This window comes from Diorhabda carinulata, chromosome X (assembly GCF_026250575.1).
Source record: "Diorhabda carinulata isolate Delta chromosome X, icDioCari1.1, whole genome shotgun sequence".
Lineage (NCBI taxonomy): Eukaryota > Metazoa > Arthropoda > Insecta > Coleoptera > Chrysomelidae > Diorhabda > Diorhabda carinulata.
Window position 1 is genome coordinate 17190818 of NC_079472.1, and position 23940 is coordinate 17214757.

The 23940-nt window shown below is 34.1% G+C and overlaps 1 protein-coding gene across 3 annotated transcripts in view; it reads left to right on the plus strand.

The window, feature by feature from the left end:
• LOC130900688 (protein phosphatase Slingshot) overlaps positions 1–23940 on the plus strand; it is a 114754-nt gene that overhangs the window by 51908 nt on the left and 38906 nt on the right. For all 3 annotated transcript variants that reach the window (XM_057811463.1, XM_057811462.1, XM_057811464.1), the window contains one exon: positions 18990–19218. In XM_057811463.1, coding sequence (XP_057667446.1) covers positions 18990–19218 — 229 coding nt within the window. The remainder of the gene's footprint in view (positions 1–18989; positions 19219–23940) is intronic.

Sequence of the window (23940 nt, forward strand, 5' to 3'; positions counted from 1 at the left end):
AACTGTGCCGAATTCTTAATTCAAATACCCATCAAAATGTTATAGATAAAATAATGAATTTTAGTTTATTATCTGGGTTACTAAGGATACGTATTTGTCTAACTAAAGTTTTATCATTCGAATAATAGGTGGCGATAATAAGTTTTGGTCCCACACTACTTATTTGTTATTGCGAAGTAAGTGCAACTTAGAAATTGACTGATTTAACGTTTACAAGAAACAAAGGCATACGTTACATAATTTTTAATTATATTAAATAAGGCATCAACGACAATGAATGCAATTTTTGATAATGAAGCACCATATAGACCTGATCTGGCACCGTTAGACTAGATATTTTTAGTTCATAAGGAGTAAAAGACAATGATGAAATTAAAGAGTCGAGTCGGTGTACGAACATTTCAACTCTAAATATGCATCAAGTTTTTATAGTGGCAAGAAAGCTTCAATCAGACGTGCTGGAAAATGGCATGCGGCAACTCGTGATTTTAATACCCGCCATAAATATTTCAACTTCTCTTTCAATGTGTCAACTCGTGATCGTGGCTGTCATGAAGATTAGACAACTCGTGACGCGAGATTATGCAGCTCAGGATTCTATCTATGAAATGAAAATCAACAATAAAATAAAAATTTATAGTGTGATTCTAAACCTAACCTAATCTAAAACATAGAAGTTGATAAGCGAGCTTACCTCAATCGGTATGACTTTACGTAGCTCCAAAGAAATTTGCTATTTTTTTGTGATCTCCATTTTCAAATTTAAAATCATTAATAATATTACTAATGCCATTTTTATCTGTTTGAAAAATCATTCTTCATCAACGAGGTTATTATTTTGGTTTGACAAAGGGTGGTGGCAATAATGGGGGTAGAATTTCAACCAATCGCAAGTGTGCATTATGATGTTATATGAAATTTTAAAAATTCATTTTCCTATTGTTCATTTTGTACCTACTTAATGATAAAATGCAATTTAGACATTCTAGGTTTTAATTTTTGAATTTTTCAACTTTCAATTTTCAACAATACACTTAATGAATCTTTTACGAGTTGTATTCTGTACTCGGACTACCTGTTCGTTTACCTGAAAAAATGTAGCCCATCATTCGGAAACAAACGTTCTAATAGTGTAATCAAAATTTTAGTATGAGCATAGTTTTCATCGTTTTTATCTAAATGTTTTGAAAAAATTTCACTAGAAGTCGTTCCGAAATGATAATTGATCGTTTTTGAAGCCTAACCAGTTTGTTTAAGAAACTTTCAAATTCCCCCGATTCCAAACGCTGTTTGCGTTAGATTTTATGCGGTAGTGCAACACGAAAATTCGATATTCAATCCAAATATTTACAGGTAACTCAATACTCTTTGTAAAGAGGCGGTTTTAGATTAGAAAGTGAATTAAATGTTTTCAAAAAAAAAGTTTGTCCTTCACAATTTCACTTAAATTGATTGTTGATGTTCGTTATACGTTCATTTAGATTTTAAGTGGAAACGTGTTCTAAAAGTTCATTAAAAAATCAAATTAAGTGTACAGGAAATGTAATTGTTGTTAATACACCGAAAACGGAAACACTATACTAGAAAGTATACCTTAGATGTGACGGATAGAGGTCACGAAAAATCTCATTTTTTTTAAACACGCGTAGATGTGGGTTTGTGAGTTTGTTTGTAACTCTCATTTGAGACTTATGATTGTTAGTATATCCCACCATTTTAATTGCGTTCGTTAATCGAGCGGGCTAAGGCGTCAACCTCTGGTTTCGTCGGTCGTAGGTTCAAATCCAGTTTTAACTTTTTAGTTTGATGTGATTTGAAAGCGTGTTTTTTAGTTTTTTTCAAACTATATTTACTGCATTGGCTGTCAAATATATCCAGTATTTTGTTTTGGAAAAAAAAGGAGTTTACATTGTTTTTTAACCTAAAAATATCCCTTTGAGGCATCGTTCTAATTTGGAAAGTACTTTTCCTTGTAAGCCATTGCCTGATACGAGGGATTTAAAAGTTTCCATACAACACCAGTTGTACATAGGCGAAAATAATATTCAAAATAGGCAATTATACCAGAAAACATAATTTGAAAATCATATAAAATAGTCACGAAATAGAAATGATAAACAAGGTATACGTAAAGTGTTGGGTTATGTTAGGTTAGGTTAAATCATGATAAAGCTTCTGTGCAAAAGTTTACCACAATAAATTTTATTAACACCGTTCATTGAAGCTGTTTGGGCAAAATAAATATTTTTTCCTCCAATTTTTTAGTACTCTGAACCGTAGTAGGAGTAAAAGAGAGCGTTTTAGGAAAAAAATAGTATAAATGAGTTGAATCTGAAATTTTTCCTGATATTTTAGAACTCAAAAATCGTATTTCTGGGTAGTTTATACTTCGCCCACAGTTTTGTACACATTCTTCTAGTTCTAGAACATTGTAGAACCTTATATGTCTATTTACAGCTAACGACTTTTTCCAGAAACATCTAGAACACTAGTTCGACTTTACCAAATAATAGATGGAGCCACTCATCGTCTTTAATATTTTCTATTACATTATATTATGACTTCCGATTATTTCCATATAATTTCAGCTTTATTTTCCAAAAACCCGATTTTACAGTTTTTCTGACTGTACTATAAAATTAATAGTATCTCAGTATTCAATAATGTACTTTATAATTTCATTGAAAGAACTACCATAAGCTAATACATTCTCTTTTATAAACTTCAATAGCTTTCAAGCTATTTTCTTTGATTCTTTATAGCACGTCCTGACACTTGATCGACTCAAAGGGACTAGAGATCACTGAAAAAAAAGAAGAAGAGAGTATAAACGTGCCTGACACTCTAAGGAACCATATTGGAATAAAAATATGTAATGTTGCCAAATGTATAAATTCCACAATACATCCTATTAATTAATAACTGAAACTTAATTTCACATTTTAAGTGCTACATCTCGGAAAGGGTGGCTGGTAATAATTATGTTACAGAATTAAAATTTTTATGCTGGAATTTGTTTGATGCGCTGTCTTATGGGCTTGAGTCACTATTTGATCATTAGAAGATTATGTTGACGTATTATTATATCGGGAAAACCAAATAATATATGGAACCACTCATCATCTTCCATACTTTCCAATACATCAAATTATGACCGATGCTCTTAGATGGCGTGCGACTGTGTACCCGTCTCAATACGCATTAAGGAGAAACCTCTTTGGTTCTTTGGTGTACTTTTAGTCTTACACTTGGCCCTAAATGTGTTACAATAGACTAAAAGACAATTATTATTGCCATATAACAACTTTTTGGCTTTTTATTCTATTACTTACTGCATAATTATCTAAATTACATCGTACTATTTTTTTTAAGTTATTTTCTATGAAATTTATAGCTATACTATGTGTTCTTAGCCTCACACGCGAAAAGGTATGGAAATTATTTGAAAAAAAGAAGAAGAAGAGTATACCCCAAAATCGATGAAACTATACAACAGAGAATTCCAAGTCTCAAGTGTATACATGTCACAAGTGTGGTATATTGAAAATGAATACAAAATTTTTACTACTGAAGAAACATCAATTATTAAAAACGAAATTAAAACCCGCCAGGTATCTTACAATTTGGCTTACAAAATCAAACGATAAAGAAGCTTGTAAAATAGCTAATAGAAAGCACATGTTTGTGTCGTCATTTGGACAAACTTTGTTGTACAAGAATTCCTTGACAGAAGAAAAACCCTCCATCAATGAGTGGCAGGCCTTCCATATGACACATTCAACAAAAGTAAAATTCCATGGTTCCTATAATTGAGGTAAAAAAATAGTATCTCATGGATTTACCTCCTCCTACAACTCCCAACATATTTTGCTATCCACGGGGAGAATCCTGACCTTCTGGAAGTTGAGCTGGAGTAGTCCCAAATTAAAGGAATGGAATTTTGGGATTTGTTAATTCTGTATTTCTTTTTGTATATGCAGTTAGTCAATGACAATACATATATATATATATATATATATATATATATATATATATATATATATATATATAACCAGTTTCTTATTGGGATTGTGGCAATGAAATATCAAAGTAGACTAACTAAATATATTTTCCGAGCTTTCGAATACTTAAGTATTCATCGTCTGGGAAATAATTAATTAAGATTCAAATTCAAATTGACGTTGATATAAATATTGATTGAATATTGAGTTTTGAAACTTATGAATTTGAAAATTTTTATAGGAATCAATACGATTCAAAACCACCGAAAATCTTTATTAATTAGTTCCCATACGATGAATATGTAAGTATTCGAAAGCTCGGAAAATATATTAAAGTTAGTCTACTTTGGTGTTTCATTGCCACGATCCCAATAAGATACCGCTCATAATTTAGCTGGCAAAGACTACTTCGTTACCATTTATATGAAAGATTAATAAAAATTGACGTTTTGACTCAAATTTCAAAAATTATTGAAAAAAACTAATTTTAAAACAGAAGTCACCTAAAATCAAGTATATTTAGAAGCATTAATTTATCACAAGATCTAAACAATATGAAATTTATATATATATATATATATATATATATATATATATATATATATATATATATACTTTAATCTATTTTCCGAAATTTCGAATATTTATGTGTTCATTGTCTGTGAGATAATAATTGAAGTTTGTGGTGGCTTTAAGTTGTATAAATTATTATAAAAAATTTTAAATTCATAAGATTTAGAATTCAATATTTAAAGTGACGAAATAAAAATATTTCGCATCGAAGAATTAAATGATTGGCTAATTAGATGCCGAAGCCGCCCGAGGTGAGAATACGTTATAAATATCGAATTTTTTGCAGTGAACATTGTGCACACCCCTTTGTAACTTGGCGTCCCCCAGGCACAGGTCTAATTAGCGATAACTCGCTTCTATGTCCTCAGTTTTTCTAACGAGGAAATGTTCTCAATTAAACTAAGAATGTAGAAAAAAATTACGTAATAAAAAAACTGAAAAAATAAAAACCTAACCTCTTTATAAACATATAACGAACCAAAAAAAACTGACCTACTATGAAACCGACACACGTGTAAGAAGATAATTATTCAGTCATGAAAATAATTTGTTAGTTTCAGTTGACTGCGTACAAACGAGATTTAAATGTATTTTTTTTTCATTACCAGTTACGCAAATCTCCGATTTAGATCACTTTTTATTGCATTATTTAATGCAGTAATTATGCAAGTTCAACTCTATGCTAGAAATATACAGGGTTCGTTGAAAAATGTCTAAAAAATGTTTTTTTCAATAAGTTATTGTGGGAAAATTAGAGTGTCCAATATTTTAATCGTGTCAAATTTTACTACTTGAATCAAACTTCATTTAACAAAATTTGCAACAAATATGAAAATATGTGTATGATATGTCATAATTATTTGAATGTCATGGTCGCCAACAGAAAATTACCAAAATTTAAAAAAAAACTATACAAAAACATAAACTATAAATATATTGTAAGATCTCGGATAAACAACACTGTAATACTAACCCTTTATTACCCTATTACTTTTTTACCACCCGGATTGCTCACATTAGTCGCCGCATATCTTTAAGAATCAACTAAATGCTCTACTGTGAACTCTTGTCTTATTTATTCAGCTTTTGTAATAGTTCTAGAACATAGTAGAATCTTATATGTCTATTCACAGCTGACGACTTCTTCCAGAAACATCTAGAACACTAGTTCAACGTTACCAAATAATAGATGGAGCCAGCCATCGTCTTTAATATTTTCCACTACATTATATTATGACCCCTGCCTTTAGATGGCGTGCGGATGTGTACCAGTACACTAATAATATATTTGCATTAAGGAAAATAATTTTTTGGCCCTTTGGTGTAATTTTAGTCTTACATTTGGCACAAAATGTGTTGAAATAGACTAAAAAATAACTAGTATTGTTATAGAACAACTGTTGAGCTATTTATTTTATTAATTCGACATAATTCTCTCAATTATATCGTAGTAAATACGCTAGTAGGGAATTTTCACTGTCAGGGGTCGAGTGGACTAGCCATTTCATTACTCCCTAGTGGCCAATATCCAGGAATCCTGTTCAGTAATATCGCTCATCTTCGCATTCTAGTATTCCAATGTGAGTTGTAATATTAACAATTTTATTGAGACATCCTGTAGTAATTCATTAGTAATTATTCGTATTTCTTCTCGTAATCTGAGAAAATAATAATGGCGCCTACTTCAATCAACAATTTTAATGAAATAAAGAGACCTTTTTATTATGCTGCAATGTATGTTATTCGGATAGAAAAAGGGCAACGTCCTTTTAATTTCATTTAAGCCAATTTACCCTGTATACGGTCGCGTGTTCTATAATAATCAACCCCCGCATAACTTATTATTACTTCGACGTTGCCTTATGGCGGACTTTTCCGTAGGTGTATGGAATAACGAGTTTGTCTTAACAGAAATCCATTAAATTTTTTTTTAAATACTTAATAATTATCAATTAGTGATATTTATCTATCCAATGAAAGCATGATGTTTTTTGCTCGAAATGATCGGGATATAACGTCAAAAAGTGAAAGTTCTGTCAATATTTAAATATAATCGTTAATTAAAATCCATTTCCTGTCTCTCTAATGAGAGAATAAGTTATTTCTATATTTGTACAAAACTACGATTTTAGGGAGAAATTTTCAGTTTAAATATTATAATCAATAATACGAGATGGGAAAAAAATTGGATTTTCCTCCAAGGTACTTTCAGTGAAATGGGCAAGAAATTATCAGAGTAGATACTGCTGTTTCCATGTCTTGATCAAAGAATCTGTCCTCTGTTCTCTGCCATGATATTTAACGGACATTGACCTGTCAGAAGACCCACCATTAGTTTGCTGTCGCTTCTGGTCATCACGACAAGTTCTTCAAACTTCTTAGATAATATTTTTATGGATCTTTTGGATTGTGTTAGGTGTAGACTGTTTCTCCAGTGAGACTCTATCTGATTCTTTAGCCATCCGTTCAGTTCGTTATTGATGTGGCATCTCATGTGGCGACAGTAGGGCTCTGATCTTAGGTATGAAATCGTTGCCCCTTTTTTGGCAAGGTCATCTGCTGCTTTACCCTAATGGCCTGGTAGCAACATAAGGGTTATTTTGATTATGCTTTTTGGAGAGCAAATTTGTTTTCTCTACCTAGAAAATTGTGATTGATTCTCCTAATAGTATGGAGAGCTTGCGTTTTTGTCCAAAAATGCCCAATCCAGCTCCTAGCGCTAGCTTCGAATCATGTGAGATACATTTCGAGCTTGAGAAACATTTTTATTGACCGTTGACTGGCGGTCATAAATTACCACTTCGAATGGGATATCTTGGGATTTGGTTTCGAGCTCTATCAGTTCTAGAATTCTTAAGTGACCTGTCAGATTTTCTGGCCTTAATTTCACTGTCTGGATTAGCCTGTGGGCGACGCTATAAGGTAAAGGGGAGGCAGGCTTAGTAGCACCTTTAAGGCTCTGATGGGGCAGGTTAATATTGGCACTATAAGTCCCAGATTGATTAGCATTTAAATCTTGTTCAGTTATTTCTGTTGTTTATTCAGTTTTTGACCTCCAAACAAGCGCTGCGTATTTGATCATTATTTTGATGATTGTTTGATATACCTATAGTTAGACTTCATTCCCCATGTCTTGCCAACAAGTCCATATAGCCGCAGTGGTTTTTGATATTACTATGTCTAAAAGATGATGAATGAGTCCTAGATATTTTACTTCATTAGAAAGGATCAATTCAGTTCCATTAAGGATGGGTGCTCTTATAATTGCCTTCCTTCCTTGTAAATGGGACTAGTATTGTTTTACCGAGGTTGATCATTCTTTTAAAAAGTGTTGGTTTTATACAAATAAAAACCATAAAGGTTTAAGTTTGATTATTCTGTGATTACCAATGATCAAATATTAATACTCAAAGCTGAAGGTCCTGGCGTGCAGGATATAAAGTCCAAAGCGAAGTCGAAGGTATCCAGCTTTATAAGCCGTGAATTGAACTGATTTAACGCATAGAAATCACCATGAATCAAATTTGTAATAGTTTATTTGTTGGAATTTTTTGAAGTTATTCAGATACAGCCGTTTATAAAGAATAAGAAGGTTTTGATCATGCATAAAACCTTAAGCATACGTATTTCATTATTTTACTTTAGCAACCAATATATCAAATTTTCATACTTTTAAACCTCACCAATCTATAGCACTTGACACTAGAGTTTCTTCTTCGATATCTTTCTTCATCTTGGATCCAGATTGTCACACCACGTCTTTCGTGGTCGACCTCTACTTCGTCTTTCAATAGGAATTTATCCCTGGATATTTTTACCAGTGCGACGTCTGTCATTCGACTTATATGTTATTTTTAACACTGTAATACCCATTCGTTAATTTTATCAACGTTTGATGTTTTCGCTTCTCTCTATGTCTTATAGTGTTTTTCCCAAGATCCAAATGAGAATTTTCTTTTCTGTGGTCTCCCAAGAGTTTGATGTTTCTGGTCTTGTTTCTGATGTGTAGGTTTGATTGTCGTTTCGTAAATTCGCGCTTCAGGTCTTAGATGTTCGCCATACTACGTTTTGGAGGGTCCTACCCCCCAGAAAACAGATAACTAGCTCAAAGTACCGATAGAAAGCCTCTGATATGAACTTCTAGTGCTAAAAAATTGACGTGCCATAAAATTTTCTAATTTTCTCGCAGAAGTTCATATTTTCTTTGTATTATAGGAAATTGACAGTTTTTTATAACTCTAAGTCCAGTTGAATATATACAAAAAATTGACGTACATCAATTTATTCATTCACTTCAAAATAAACAGACATTTTAATTTTTTTTTGTATGATGTTGCTACTGGTATCGAAATCCAGTAGTCACCTCGTATAATACTTATTTATTTTAAATGTCTTAGTATGTACATAAAGACCCCATTCATACAAGATTTCTGTGTCACACTCTGACTCTGAATCATCTTTTAGCGAATTTCTCGACGTTTTTACTTTTTTTCTCTTTCTCTATCTCTATGTAGGACGGCCAATTCGTAAGAAACAAATCCGGTTCTGGCAACGTCAAGCGAACGTTTAATGTTTTATATATTAGGGTCCTTCCAATTTCGGTCAATGTGCTCAAATCGAAATGATTTTTTGCGCGACAGAGGTCAGGTCAATAATTTTAGCACGTAATAAATTATTCATTTATAATGTAAATAAAAAATATTGCAATTAAAATAATCAGGCAAATTAAAACAGAATTAAGAAAAAGTAAATGCTCTAGTGGGGTTGAAATAGGGGGATAAAAGTGACAACTAACCCTGACAGCGCGTATCTGGTTGAATTTTTTCAAAGTTTGTTTATATCAAAATATTACTTCATTAAGGAACATATTGGATAGCAAATTTGAAAAAAAAATTAAAGGCGTCCTTGATTTATGGCAAATTTTTGATTTAAAATTTTGAATATCCTATATCTCAGCAACTAGGCCCCGTAAGGGATCGTATTCTTATATCAAAATGAATCATTTATTGAGATCTCTCTGTGGTAGAGCGTTGTCGGTCGAATATAGAAACACCCTGTTTATGTTATTACGTAGAATTATCGAAATTCAAACTTTCATGCAATAAATCTGAACTCACTCAATTTTTCCGAAACAGGTTTATAACATGAGTCGGCAACCTGCGGCTCGCGACCCATATGCGGCTCTTTGGATGTGAAGTTGCGGCTTTTTAGTACCACATGCAAATATTATTGATTTTATAAAAAAAAATATTCAAAAATCGTTCTGAATCTATTGACGAGGATTTTTTCGTCCCCTCCCCCGCAATCCACGTAAAAAATTGCTTAACAACAAACCAGAAATCTTGAAAAAAATCAAAAATCTACCATTATCCGCTGAAACAGTACAAGATATAATAGCTAAAATGTCTTCTAACATATTTGAAGATATTTAATCTGCCTCTTGCTATCACTTGCTATCGTTAAGTCGTGCGACATAAAAGACACGGTACAAATGGTACAAATTTGTCTGATATAATGTCGTCTCAAGGTCCAAAGAAGAACTTCTAGGATTGCTACCTTTCTCGGGACAAACTAGAGAAGGTATAGCGAATGCCGTGCAAAAATACAAAAGATAATGAGATCAATTTAAAGAAAATCGTTTTAATAACAACTGATGGGGCAAGAAGTATGACAGGGAAAAATAAAAGGACAACAACGATTCGACGGGATGGAATAGTCTGCAAAGCTTCTACAGTGAGGTGAAGAAATTGCTATTTGAATAGCTGACTATCAAGTCAACTGATGAATGAAAATTTAGAGTCTCATGTTTGATACTTGAAACAAGTGCGCTTCCATTGAATTTGTTTGCCCAATTGTTTGTTATTGAAGTTAGAGTAGTGGGTAAATGTTTATTTGTTTTATTTCATTCACTTAAATGGTTGGTAATTATCTAATAATTCCATATTTGTATGTAAATTGTCTTATTTAGTGTGGAAAACACTACTTTTATAAATGAAAGTTTAGTTTTTTTTCCAAAAAACTTCATTTATACGAATACTTATCATTATTGACAATAACAAATTTTTTGGCTCTTTAGTAACTTTTGTAAATTGTAATTTTTGGCCCTCCCGACTCAAAAGGTTGCCGGTATATATCATTGTACATGAATGTTGGTACATAATCATACATATAAATAATTTTTCTTTTGTAAATGCACGTCTAAAAATACCAAACGACCTTATTCCATTTAGCTGTTCCACACTGTGGGTTTTCCACCATGGAATTTCTAAAAAACCACAACATTAAAACATTCAATGATTCTTCTCTATTTCATCAAATGATATTGGCTTTATCTGAAGTAGACGTGAACATCGGTTCGTTGATCGATGCACCCGAGTAACTACAATGTTCTAGATGAATATGTCTTTATTTTAATATTTTTTTCAATCTTAAAAAAGTATTTGTTATTAGAATAATAACAAACCCGGAAAGTACTGGTTTTTTAGACGAGTAAAAAAGATTCTGGAAAACTGCGAGTCCAAAAAGACAGTTTCCGGTCGTGTTAAGTACTTTTTCGATAATCGTATGGATTAGCTATTAACATTGGATATACATACAAATTTCTTTATTTTAATTAGTTGTAAAACATAATTAGGAACATTCTAATACTTTTATTATAATTCATCGCCTATTATTGTGTGCCAAACAAGGACTGTACGGCAGACGGCTCATCAATTCTGCCTGTTCAAAAATGTTTTTGTTTGAAATTATGTGTGAGAGCTCGAAATGTCGTGGTGTAGAATGATTCGTCTTCTGTAATTGGTTTCCCTGATTTTTACAAACACTAATGGCAAAAAAATGCTGGTGCATGCGACATGTCCAGTTATACTAAAAAACGGGCGACCATTTGCTTTGAAGTACTTCGTGCGCAAACAACTTTTTTTGCATTTGGCTCATCTTGCAAGACCCGTACATTGTCGTTTCTTGTTTAGTTTAGGGTTCATATGCATAGATCCATGATTCGTCCTCTGTCGTGATTTTATAGCCACGGTAAAGTTTCAATATTTTTTTGTCTAAACCATTGCTTCTATCATAACTTTGATTTACTGATGACTCCAACAACCTCCAGGCCCATTAATACTCATCCAAGTCCAAACATTTATTCAAAATTACTCCCGTCAACATATTGCTCTTCAAATTTTGTATTTGATAGTCTGTAAACGCGGATACGTCCGTCATTTTTCATTTGTCAAAACAATTTGTTCCCAAAAGGTCAGATCACGATACAAATAATTAAAAACAACTCTAGATAGCTTTCCTAGCACTTGCATAGTTTTTCAAATCCAAAGCTTTAATTCGTCTAATGTCGTAGGACGGAATCCTGGAAAGTTTGTTGCATTAGCAGCCGATGGAAAAGGGATGTTCTCTTAGAAAACTAATCAATGCAACATCTTATGCGTGATTTGAAATTTCCCTTTTTTCAGACCTCACCTTTGGACGCATGGTTCTCTTTTGTTTCCATCGTATTTTCATTCTGGTTGATCCAGTCTTCTGATTGACCAGTCATCTTTCAATCTTGGTAATAAAGGCAGCTTCTGAATTCCACTTTCCGGTCTACTTCTCAAAAGAATGTACTTCCTGGACTAGGCTGATACTAGGGTTCTTTTTTGCGTTTAAAGAATCAAATAATTGTAATGATTTTTCAGTGATTGTAATATCTAACCTAACCTACATATTTCTCTACAAAATGAAATCCAATAACAAGGGCAGGGGTTGCTGTTATCGAAAACGCTTCCATGATTTTTTCTTTATGAGGTGGTCGACAACAAATAAAATAAGCGATGATTCTACATACAGTTTGTATATCTATTTTTTCGATAACAGCAACCCCTGCCCTTGTTATTGGATTTAATTTTGTAGAGATGTATGTAGATTAGGTTTCAACGATTAATTTAAATATTTCAATCACTGAAAAATCATTATAATTATTTTAAACGCAAAAAAGGACTTGAAAGGATGATTTCCGCGCCCTATATTTATATATATTCTTGTTCAGCGTAATTTTCTTTATAACATACTAAAATTTTAACGAAATCAGATAATTACCAAATTTTTTTATGTTATACTAGTAAATTCTTTTGTTTTTATATAACTTAGAATGGCTGAGTATTAAGACGCAAAAACTGACCAATGACTTCAGGCGTTTTTAATATCGTTAACTCAATCTTCTTCACTAAATTCTCTATTTGATCCTGTGCCTGTTCTTCTCATGTTTCTATACCAAATTTGCTTATACCTATCTTCACTTTTTACTTCTTTAGTCTTTCTTTCATTCTCTTCCTGTCGCTCCAAGGGCATAATCATTAACTTGGTGCACTCGATACATAAATAAATTGTTTTTGAACTTAGAAACTGTTAATCTCTGATTTGAAGTTATCGGTTGTATCATCAGTCGCGTCTGCCGCAAAAGTCGTTTCGTCCGACCCATTGGCCCCCTTCGTGATTTGGCCATATAATTTCTAAAAGTAAAGGTCGCCTTCAAACGCATACGAGTAAACAGTTAGTTTAACAGGTGAACGACCATTATTAGCACGGTTGCATGGGCAAACAAACGCATGTATATATAATGTGTTTAGATTTTTTTTTGTAATTTTTTTTATGATGGGAAAGCAAAAGAAAGGATAAAATTCCTAACTGTATGGATAATTTTACAAACTATAGTATACAAGGTGTCCCCGAATAGGTAAAACGAGATAAAAAATTTCAATTTCGAACTTTTGAGGTTTAGCCTTAAAAGATAAGTTGTAACATAATTTGATAAACCACGTATGAAAATTGTTATGTGGCAAATACGGAAAAAAGTTTTTTTGGGATCATCATATATCATATATTTTTAGTATAATATTGACCACAGTGTTTAATATTGTAATTTAGCAAATGGCGGGTGGAAAATAATTGAACAATCAAAGTTTTCGAGGTCCTCCACTACAAACTTCACTCATATATCTAGACTTATTATAATTTCACTATAGTTTCCTCGTGATTACGAAAGGTTGAGAGAAGAAGAAGTATATGGAAAACAGTGTTCAGTTGAATACGTTAAATGATAGTTCAACAACCTTCCAGAGTAACGCTGTTGTAAATGAATTGAATTGCATTCTACAGAAGTTTGAAAAAGTGTCCAGGACGTGAATAAGTGAAGTACGTCCTTTTTTCTTCAATAGCAGGGACGAAATTTTACATTTATTCCCTGTGAGAAGTACACGCGCGCCTCTGTATCGACGGGAGGAAAGAATTAATTTATTTTTAAACGATATGGCCAAACTTGATGCTTGCCACCATGAACAGCAGCACCCAGCATCAAAATTTATCAACATTTGAATAACGCATTTTCGACCAGCTGTAAAGAAAAATCGTCTACACTACACGCCAAAAGTTGAAATCTCCGCCTCGTGCAGATGCGTAACGTTTCCTTATACACAGATGATTCTCCTCACCTTTCCCATTCAAGGATGGTTCCAGAAGTACCTTGCGAACAAAGGAAACACAAAAATTTTGGAAAAAAATGTATTTGTTTTTCAACGTAATGTCTTTTAGCTTCATAAACTTTTAAGAACGATGTTCGATAAGTTCGATTCCGTTTTTATAAATTGACTGCCGACATCACTCCTTCATTGTTGGAAAATGTTTGATATCGAGCTATTTTTTCGAGTATGGGTACAAAAAATGACCCGAAGGGGCTAAATCTGGCGTATAGGCTACATAAGATAGCAATTCGGGCGTTTTTACTTGATTTTCTCGCTCAAATTGTGTAATAAGTTTGCATGATATACTTCCCGTTGATAGTTTTTCCTCTTTCCAGATAGTCGATGAAAACCGACGTTATGACCTTACCTACAAATGAAACGGTCTTTGCCGTTTTTCCCTTTGCAGTCCATTGTTTTGATTCTTCCAGTAAAGCATTGTGGATTGTCTTCAACATTTCTGGAGTCGTCACCTCTTTTGGTCAACTGCTGGTCTTCGCAGGTCGTAAGGTCTCGTCTAAACTTTGCTACCCAATATTCTACTGTTGATAACGAAAGAGCAGTCTCACCCAGAGTAGAATCTAGTTCAGCTTTCATGTTGATTGGGCTAAGACCTTTCGAATTCACTGAAAACGTTCACTACTGATGGCTGTCAAACAAATACTGGATAAACAACGTGGCGTCTTCAAACTTGAAACATATGCTGTATAGATTGAAGTCGATTAACAATCAATCAATCAATTAATTATGATATCACTAATTAAATAGTAATATTACTGCTACGACAATATACCTGTGACATATTTATCTATGGAGGAATAGTTTAGAACTACGAGGGTTGGGTAAAAAATAGTGGTTTTCCCGTACGATTTTTATTTAATAATATAATTAAATAACTCAGTTCATCAACTTGCTTTTTAAAAACAATTTATTTAGCAAACTGAGGATTTAATAATTTAAAGTTGCAAAGTTGCAAAATAATTGAAAACGATACTTTAATGGGGTTGAAGTGGAATCTATAAAACTGACAGACAGACTAAACATAGACACATTTATAGCAACGAAGAGGGTTGTTTTGGATTACTTAACTATATCACCAACCTAATGAAAATAACTAATTTAAATTGAAGGACGTTATTATGAACAATTGTTTGTTTCAATAATTCTCCCATTCAATGTGAAAAATTATCGTCGACGATGCAGGTTTACAGCAATTTACATACTATCTTCGTATTATCCACCATTCTTTCGGCACTGAAGAGGAAAAATCTTATATCAGAGCCATTTTTGAAATCCATATTCTGCAGAAAAACGTCTCTATCTTCTGAAAATAAACCGACCAGGCTCTCTTACCGGTATAGTACTACAAACATCGCAATAACTATTTGTTACGACTTTACTTAGAACTATTCTACTAATACTAATCTATTTTTGCACATAAATAAACCATTTCAACATGAAACCACAATACGGTGTGTCGGTTATTTGTTGTTATTGTTTCACAAATCACCAATAATTTGCGGAAACTGCGTTTCTAAATAAACCGCATTGTTGCTATTAACAAAATACCCACTGTAACTAATATTTTCAACATCAACTTCTAACGATTATCTTCAGTTAGTATCGTTCGTTAAGTGCTGTCGAATTTTGTGTTCATTTCTTAATGAGAACCTTCCCTGATGTTAAAAATTAAAACTAAAAAGAATCAATGAAATTAGTTTATCATGCGAGACGCCGCGACCAAGGGAAACGATGATTGGGTTTTGTCTATAGAAGTTGAATCTCTAGCAGGCACACGGTGACATTTTTAAGCACACACCATCCTCTTGACGAAGAATGCTATTTTAAAATGCTATTAAAATTTCATTATTCTACCCCACCCCTCCTTAAAAATTCCATAATTCCGATTTAGTGAATATCTCGATATATCATATTTTTACACTGTCCCCTTAGAGATAGATATTTCGAAATTCTACTGAGATATAAAGTATAAAAGAAAAATATGAATTTTAGAGCTTATAATTCCTTGACATCTTTTGTTCAGTCTTGTTTCATGTATTGAAGGGGAAGGTTTTGGGGTATATCTTCGCGAAACTCACTTATGACTTTCTCATACACTTATATACAAAAGAGGAACCTTTTAAGTGTATGGTTTGACGGATATTGGATTTTCTTATATTTACTTATACCTGCACGTCTAGAAATTTTTATGGTGCTTGTGCTTGAATTCTAAACTGGAATTTACTGTTATAGACTTCTTTTGCTTTATAACGACTGATTATTTAGCTGATATCTTTTTGGCAATACTGTTTTTGACAGATCACGCGTGAATCGTGTCTTGTGTCATTGTCAAACTCGTTCAGTTTGGTTATAATTAGAAAATTCAAGTAAACTAGAACGCATGAATCGACTTACGACTTTCAATTTAAGGGCAGTTTGGTCGGCCTACTGAGGGATAATTCGGAAGCTTGTGACTAAATTTCGAACCCAGTTTACTTATAAGATACGGCTGGTGTGAGAATTGAAGCCATACGATCTCCCACAACGTCTAACATTTGGTGGAAGGGCGCTGGCAAAAGTCCACTTTTTTATCGAAGAATTCTGTTCAGCGACGAAGCTCATTTCTGGTTGAAAGGATACGTCAACAAGCAAAATTGCCGCATCTGGAGTGAAGACCAGCCAGAAGCATTGCTAGAGCTACCAATGCATCCCGAAAAAGTCACTGTTTGGTGTGGATTATGGGCATTATCTTCAAAAGCGATGGCTGGAACGTTACTGTGAATGGCGAGCGGCTACCGTGTGAGGATTGACGATTTTTTTTATCCAAAATAGAAGAATTGGACATGCCTGACATGTGGTTTCAATAAGACGATGCCACATGCCACACGGCACGCGAAACAATGGCCAAATTGAGAGCCGCCTTCGGTTAAAAGTTCATGTCACGCTTGGGACCCGTCAATTGGCCGCCTACATCGTATGATTTAACATCTTTGGACTATTTTTTGTAGGGCTATGTTAAAGCTAATGTCTACAGGGATAAACCAGCAACGATTGACGCACTCGAAGCCAATATTGAAGCATTTATTCGTGAAATACCGGCTGGTATGTTGAATAGAGTGTGCCAAAATGGACCTTGCGCAAGCGGAGCCACGATCAACATTTGAATCATCTTCAAACATCAAATTATACTGATTGTTCTATCGATTCCAATGAAGATTTCATCTTTTGAGGATACTCACGTTTGGGATACTTTTGGACATATACCCTAAATCCCAAAGGGATATTGTCATGCCATTCGCCTTCGATCTTCTATCAATCGTTCTTGGATATAAACCTCTTCTATTTTTTTCCATTTTTGTCTACCTTTGGATTGCTCTTTCCTGCTTTTTATATAAACTATCTGCTTATTTTCATTTGAGGCCGGTTGAGTACTCCATTACATATTTTGTGACTTACCTATCGGCCTTTTCCTGTTTAGTAAATTAAAGGTTATGATGCAGTACATACTGCTATGGTTTACTTGTGTATTATTTATTGAACAACCGGGTATATTCATAACACATGTCCAAAAAGTACGTCTTCAATGTCGACGTGTATGTCTCATGATCAAGTATGTACTATATTTCTATACAGATGTCCTTATTTGGTATTAACAAGCTCCATATTATGTGATACGTGTTATTGGTATACTAGAAATTTCTCCGTGTAATTTTTTTCTTTACAGACGTATTTTGTGTCTTTTTATGGTTATTTGTGCGAAATGAAAAACAAGGATGTAACGAGGACATTTCTCTTATATCTCTCAAATTGTTAGTTAATTGAAATGTTTGAAAATACAATAAAAGTAGAAAAGAACTAAGAATTCCGCCTTAATCGGGGGAATATTTTTATTAAAAACTCAATATCGAAAAAGCACCCTATTTTGCAATCGAAAATTCTCACGCCAAAACGTCAAATTTTTCAAAAAGTTGGTCGGGCTCTTTTGTTCGAAGATATCTCTATTTTCTTATTGAATAAAACAACCTAAATTGGGGTTGGTTTAAAATAGGGCAATGGTTTAGGGTACTAGAACTAATTTAAATACCACTCGAAACAATCTCTCGATGGTACCAAGACTGGCTTGCATATGTGCAACCGGGGCCATGAAATCATGCCCAACAGCTGCATTAGAAGTGATTCTAAATCTCTCAATAATATTGGAAAGCGTGATGAAATAAACGATAATCATCCTATCCGATAATCAAGCAGCTTCAAGCTCCAATTTTATAAAATCCATACCTGCAATGGATTCCAGGACACACCGGAGTGGAAATAGCTGATGGACTCACTAAATCTTTATAGAACCTGAACCCTATCAGCTACAAAAATATAGAGAAAGCAGGAAAGAAGGAAAATCGGCTACTGCGACGATCTTTATCGGCTGAGACACACAAAGACAAAGAAGAAGATCTGCTGAATGTATCAAGATTAGTAAAAGCCTACGAATAGAAACGGGAGTCCTGTAGAGGCATTATCGCCTCAGTGGACATCTGGAGACGATATATTGAGCAGATGGTGCAACGTGCAGTATTTGTTTCTCAGATAACAAAACCTCTATTCACATTCTTTCGTGTGAGTGTGAGACTCTAGAGCACTACACCTGGAAGCGTTAGGAATAGAAGACGAAGATCTCTGGCTGCTACAGCCATACCACATTCTATACTTTTTAAAAAGAGTGGGATTGTTGCAGTAACAAAGGGGGACACAATAGATCCTTTGGGACCCAGTGTATACGATTCCCCAATATATTTCTCAAATCAGTTTACTATAAGGGGCTGTGAAGATAGGTTTCAACGAAACCCACATAAATGTCTTAACAAGATTCAAGTTTTCAAACATTTTGTCTTATTTTTAGCATTTCTTTTTGTTTCAGCCTCAGTGAATGCTACTTTGCGGGCAAAGGTACCGCGTTGGTACTGCCGGACGCAGATGCCACGTCTAAGTCCGCCTGCATTGGAGCTGGTGGTGAAAACTATGGTAATACCGCTACCAACAGCCATAATAACGGAGGTAACGGAAACAACTCTCAAGGAAGCAGTACCATACAGAAGCATCTACAGTCCATGTTCTATTTGCTCAGGCCGGAAGAAACGCTTAAAATGGTGAGTATATAATTTTTATCCATTCATTCATAAATGGGTTGAATCTTCTTATATAAGAATTTAGTGAGCTCTTTTTCATAACAGCAAAGGTCCAAATACATTCATTGTAACACAACTTTTCTTCCATTTGACAACTTTCTTAGAGTATATGTTTGAAAAGACAGAACTCGACAGTAAGGGCATAAATATGAATGGAGAAAAACTAAACCATCTGTTTTTGAGCTGATCTCACATCGAGTAGACGAAGCAAATGAATTGATCTCAGAACTATCTACATCTTGTCAAAAAGTAGGCTTAAATATAAACATCGCTCCATCGTCCCCAATCGTGACCTAATGTCGCAACATCCTTCAAAAATATGGGACATCAAATCCACATGGAAAGATAGGACTGACTTGGTCTATATTTAGCAATCCGAGACATGTATTCAAGTCATATCTCCAACGAAAGATGTTTGATAAATGCGTTCTCCCAATATTGACTTACGTATGACTAAATGAGCCATTTTGGAAGCGATATTACGAGATAAAATCCGAAGATAAAAACGAAGAGCTGCGTAGAAAAACAAAAGTTACAGATGTAATTGAAAAAGTGTCACATTTCAAACGAAGGAAGAGTCCCGGGGATGAAGCATACACAGAAAGAATGGTCTAGGTTAAGAAAGACTAATGTCGAGCAGTGAAGAAGGCAGGCTAAATGATGATGATAATGACAAATTCCATGTTTCAACGATTACCGCTAACAGTTCAAGGAGATATTGAATAAACAAAACGGGTTGATTATTCAATTGCTAATAAACATCACGTAAGATTACTCGGGAGATATGAAAAACTCAAAAGTAATTTCAAACAACGTGAATGTTTGTTTACGTGTTAAACAATTAAATAAACAAAAAAAGTTGCTAAGAAATTATCGTCGAGGCAATGTTGTCATCAGTTTGTTTATGCGTTCGAATAAGATATTTATGTATTTAAAAATGTGAAAATATCAATAGATTTACAAGAGTTCAATGCAAGTCAGCTGGAAGGATGTTTATATTTTATTTGTTTTGAAAATGTTTATAATCTAATTGGAATTGTTGGTTTCTGATTACACATCTTGAAATTGTTTTTAAATATTCATATATATTATTATTACGCATGGAAAGAGAAAAGATAGGAATCGAATCAAAATAAATTGTATAATTTTGTTTTTTGAGAAAACCTGAAAGATCAATTATTATAACTACAATTATTATTGTCTACACTAACACTTCTTCTTTTCCTTCTTCTTCTTCTTCTTCATCGTACGTTAGCACTGTTTTTGCATCAATGGTTGCCTAGCTGCAGCTGGGATGATGAAGACCAGCTTTAATACCATCTTGTAGGTGGTCGTCTTGGATGTATTCGGTTTTTCTTCCTTTGCAATCTATGCCAGCCTGTCATCTGACATCTTCCCTTCGCCGATTTCTCGCTCATCACACTACATCCTGGATCTCTTGTGGTCAAATAATGTGTGTTCAGCTATTGATCACAGCGTTCGCATTTCAGTAGTTCTTAAAAGACGTTTAAGGTGATATCAGACGGTTCATTCGAATGAACGATCACGCAAGTGAATGTTCTCTTTTCTTTTCATTCCACGTTCACAAGACACAAACAAAATGACAAAAATTATTCGCTCATTTCCTCGAATATGTCGTCAAACGAACTCGCGTTCAACCGTTTAATTTTTCGTTCATTCGGGTGCGAGTGATTGATGCCGAATGCCGAAATCCAACATCGCTGGATTGGTTCACTAATGAATTCATTTATCACTTTTGATTCATTTAATGCCTAGACGTTTCATTCTTAATTAAAGATGCTAAATGAAAAACAGAAATGAATAAAAAGTGAACCGTCTGATATCACCTTTAGTTAAGGTGTTTTCTGCTCTGGTCCCTATCGCGTATGTCATTACTGGTCTCACACAGGTCTTGTATATTCTGACTTCCGCCAAATTACCTCTGATATTGATGACGCCTTTGTTGTTTGAGCTTTCACTTCATTCTTTAGATTTCTATTACTTGTTATGTTCGCTCCTAGATATTTGAATGACATCACTATACTACACAGAGATAATTGCAGTGCTGGAAGTCTTCTTTGGTGAGTGCCTTTAGAAGCTCTGCCGTTTTTTGCTTTACCGTTTCCATCGACTCAAATCGGGTCCCTTTCAAAGCAGATCTTTTTCTAACCTCTCAAGGAAATCTGATCAAATTCGTTGTCGCAAGAGCTTTTAATCAGGGGTCAGATTTTTTGGCACCAACTTTTGTAATTCATCGTGTAAAATTTTTCTAACAGTTTCTTTATCGGCGTTTACAGCCTCGGCAATCATCCGGATGCTCATTCGACGATCTGAACTCACAATTTGGTTGATTTTGGTCACTACACGTAGTTGAAACAGTCACAGGGCGACTTGGGCACTGGTCATCTTCAGTGCTCTCTCGGGCCTTACTAACGCACTTATGCCACTCAAAAACACGCGCACGAGATAGAGAATTGACCCCATAGGCCTCTTGCAACAATTTATAGCACTCAGTCGAAGTTTTTTTCAATTTATCAAGAAATTTGTTTTTCATCGGACATAGTTTTCGGCACGAGAAAAAACACGTTAGTTTCAAACCGCTAATGCAAAAATACTATAATAGTAACGGAAACGTGTTTTGGGACGTGCATAGACAAGATATCTAGATACCCAACGTACTAGTCGTTTTTTATCCCACCCGTCTAGGGCGCCCTCTAAGCGCACAGTCTCGTTATTTAATAACCAGACCTTGTATTTCGAAATCCAGCCATGTGTATACATCGGTATTCATGGTTTAAACATGTTTTTGCCTGTATATATCAGCCTGCTCGCACAAAATTTGTGATTTGCTGTTGATCTGTGAAGTTAGTCTAGAACGGGAGCATTCTTGAAAATACGCGCTGAGCAAATTTTCGAGTCCACACAGGCCACGGCTACATAAGTCCCTTAACAAATGTGCTTTCTCATACGTGGCCTGATGTATAAAATAAAGTATCAGATGATCACGGGAAACGGTTCCATCAAGATATCGCAAGATGAAAAAGAGATTTTCAAGGAAGTGGAATGCAAGAATGGTTTTTGGAACGAGACAGTTGTACCTCTAGGTATAAAAGGAAACCAAGCACCAAATAATGGTACATATCTCTATTATCAATTAATCAAATTAGATCAATGTTCATAAATTTTTTATTATCGAAAATGCTTCGAAGAAATGCGGGCCTCCCTCGAAAACGGTGGATGATGGAGGTAAACTGCAATTATATTTTCAAAACTAGAGCCGGAGTTTGTCAATTCTGTTTTGCAGATCAGTCATATTTAATGTTAAACAAAAAAAAGTTCTGACGTCGTATTTTATTTTCGTTGTTCGTCCACATGTACCATGACTAACGCGAGATCGTGCATTTCGTTTAATTGATGGTAATATCTAGAAAAGTGAAGTCATACGATAAGATTGTATTTATCGTCAATACTTGCTTCACTAATGAATTTGTCCTTAAAAAAAATAATCAATCGTACAGGACATTTGGAGCATATCAAGAAGTTTGCGAAAGTGAAAAAATTATTAAACCGGTAGCTGATTCATACTGTTATTGATTGAGAAGTAGATTGTATAATTGATGACCCATTTAAATGCAGAATTTCAATTATTCATTTTCGTTCATTCACCGAAAGTATTCCAGAAATTTTCGTCATAATGTCTCTTTATGGCGAACGGAGTTGAATAAATAGTAACTTTTTGTTAAAAAATCGATTGAAAAATAAATTTTTGCAATGTTTAGTTTGTATAGGATTGTTAACCAATTCTGATTTCGCAACTTCAAAGTCCTATAAATGCTTTTTATGCCACAGCAAGTCCCAGCAACAACCTGTATTATTAAAAATTGTAGTTTCAGATAATAAAGAACAAAAACATGAATTTATGTAAAATACCCGTTCTCTATTTAATGCCAAGGTTTTATTTTATGAAGGATACTTAAATCCTTTATGTTTTATATAAGATCGCGGGTTCATAAATATACGGCCAATTGTAATTCTGATTAATAATCGTGTGTCGAATTATTAGTTTATCCGTTTATTGTTGATAAAAAATAATAACGTTTCGACTTATTTAGCTCTTTAGACACGATACAAACAGAATTATTGCTTGTTGAAAGTTGATTAGTAATTTTCAAACGCCAAATTTTCCCATTCAGTGAGTATCATCTACAGTTACAAATTGACGTAGAAATTCGACTGATTTTCCTTACACCAAGCCAATAACTCTTTGGAAATGTTCATTACGTCGATAACTTCTTCTATATCTCTAGTTACTTCGATGGTCGTTGAATACCATGCAATGAAAATCTCTTCCCAGTAGATTGGGAACTAGTTCGAGTTCATCCCATAACAAGAAAACCACTGTAATCCGTTCGATTTAGTGTCAACCATTGCCAAGGTCATAGAAAAAGTCATTAAGTTATTTTGAGCGACCATCTGGTTTTCGTAAACACAAACCAATCAGCAATTTCCTTGCCTTTGTTATCAACGTATGGAATTAGGTTTAAAAGAATACCTACAGGCGTCCAGGATGTGGTGAGATGGGTCAGGGCACGAAAAAGATTCTAGAGCACACCAGACCTGTAGGCAAACCACCAAAGGGGTGGTACGAGAACTGGATTTCAGCTTCTCAAGAAGATTCAAGAA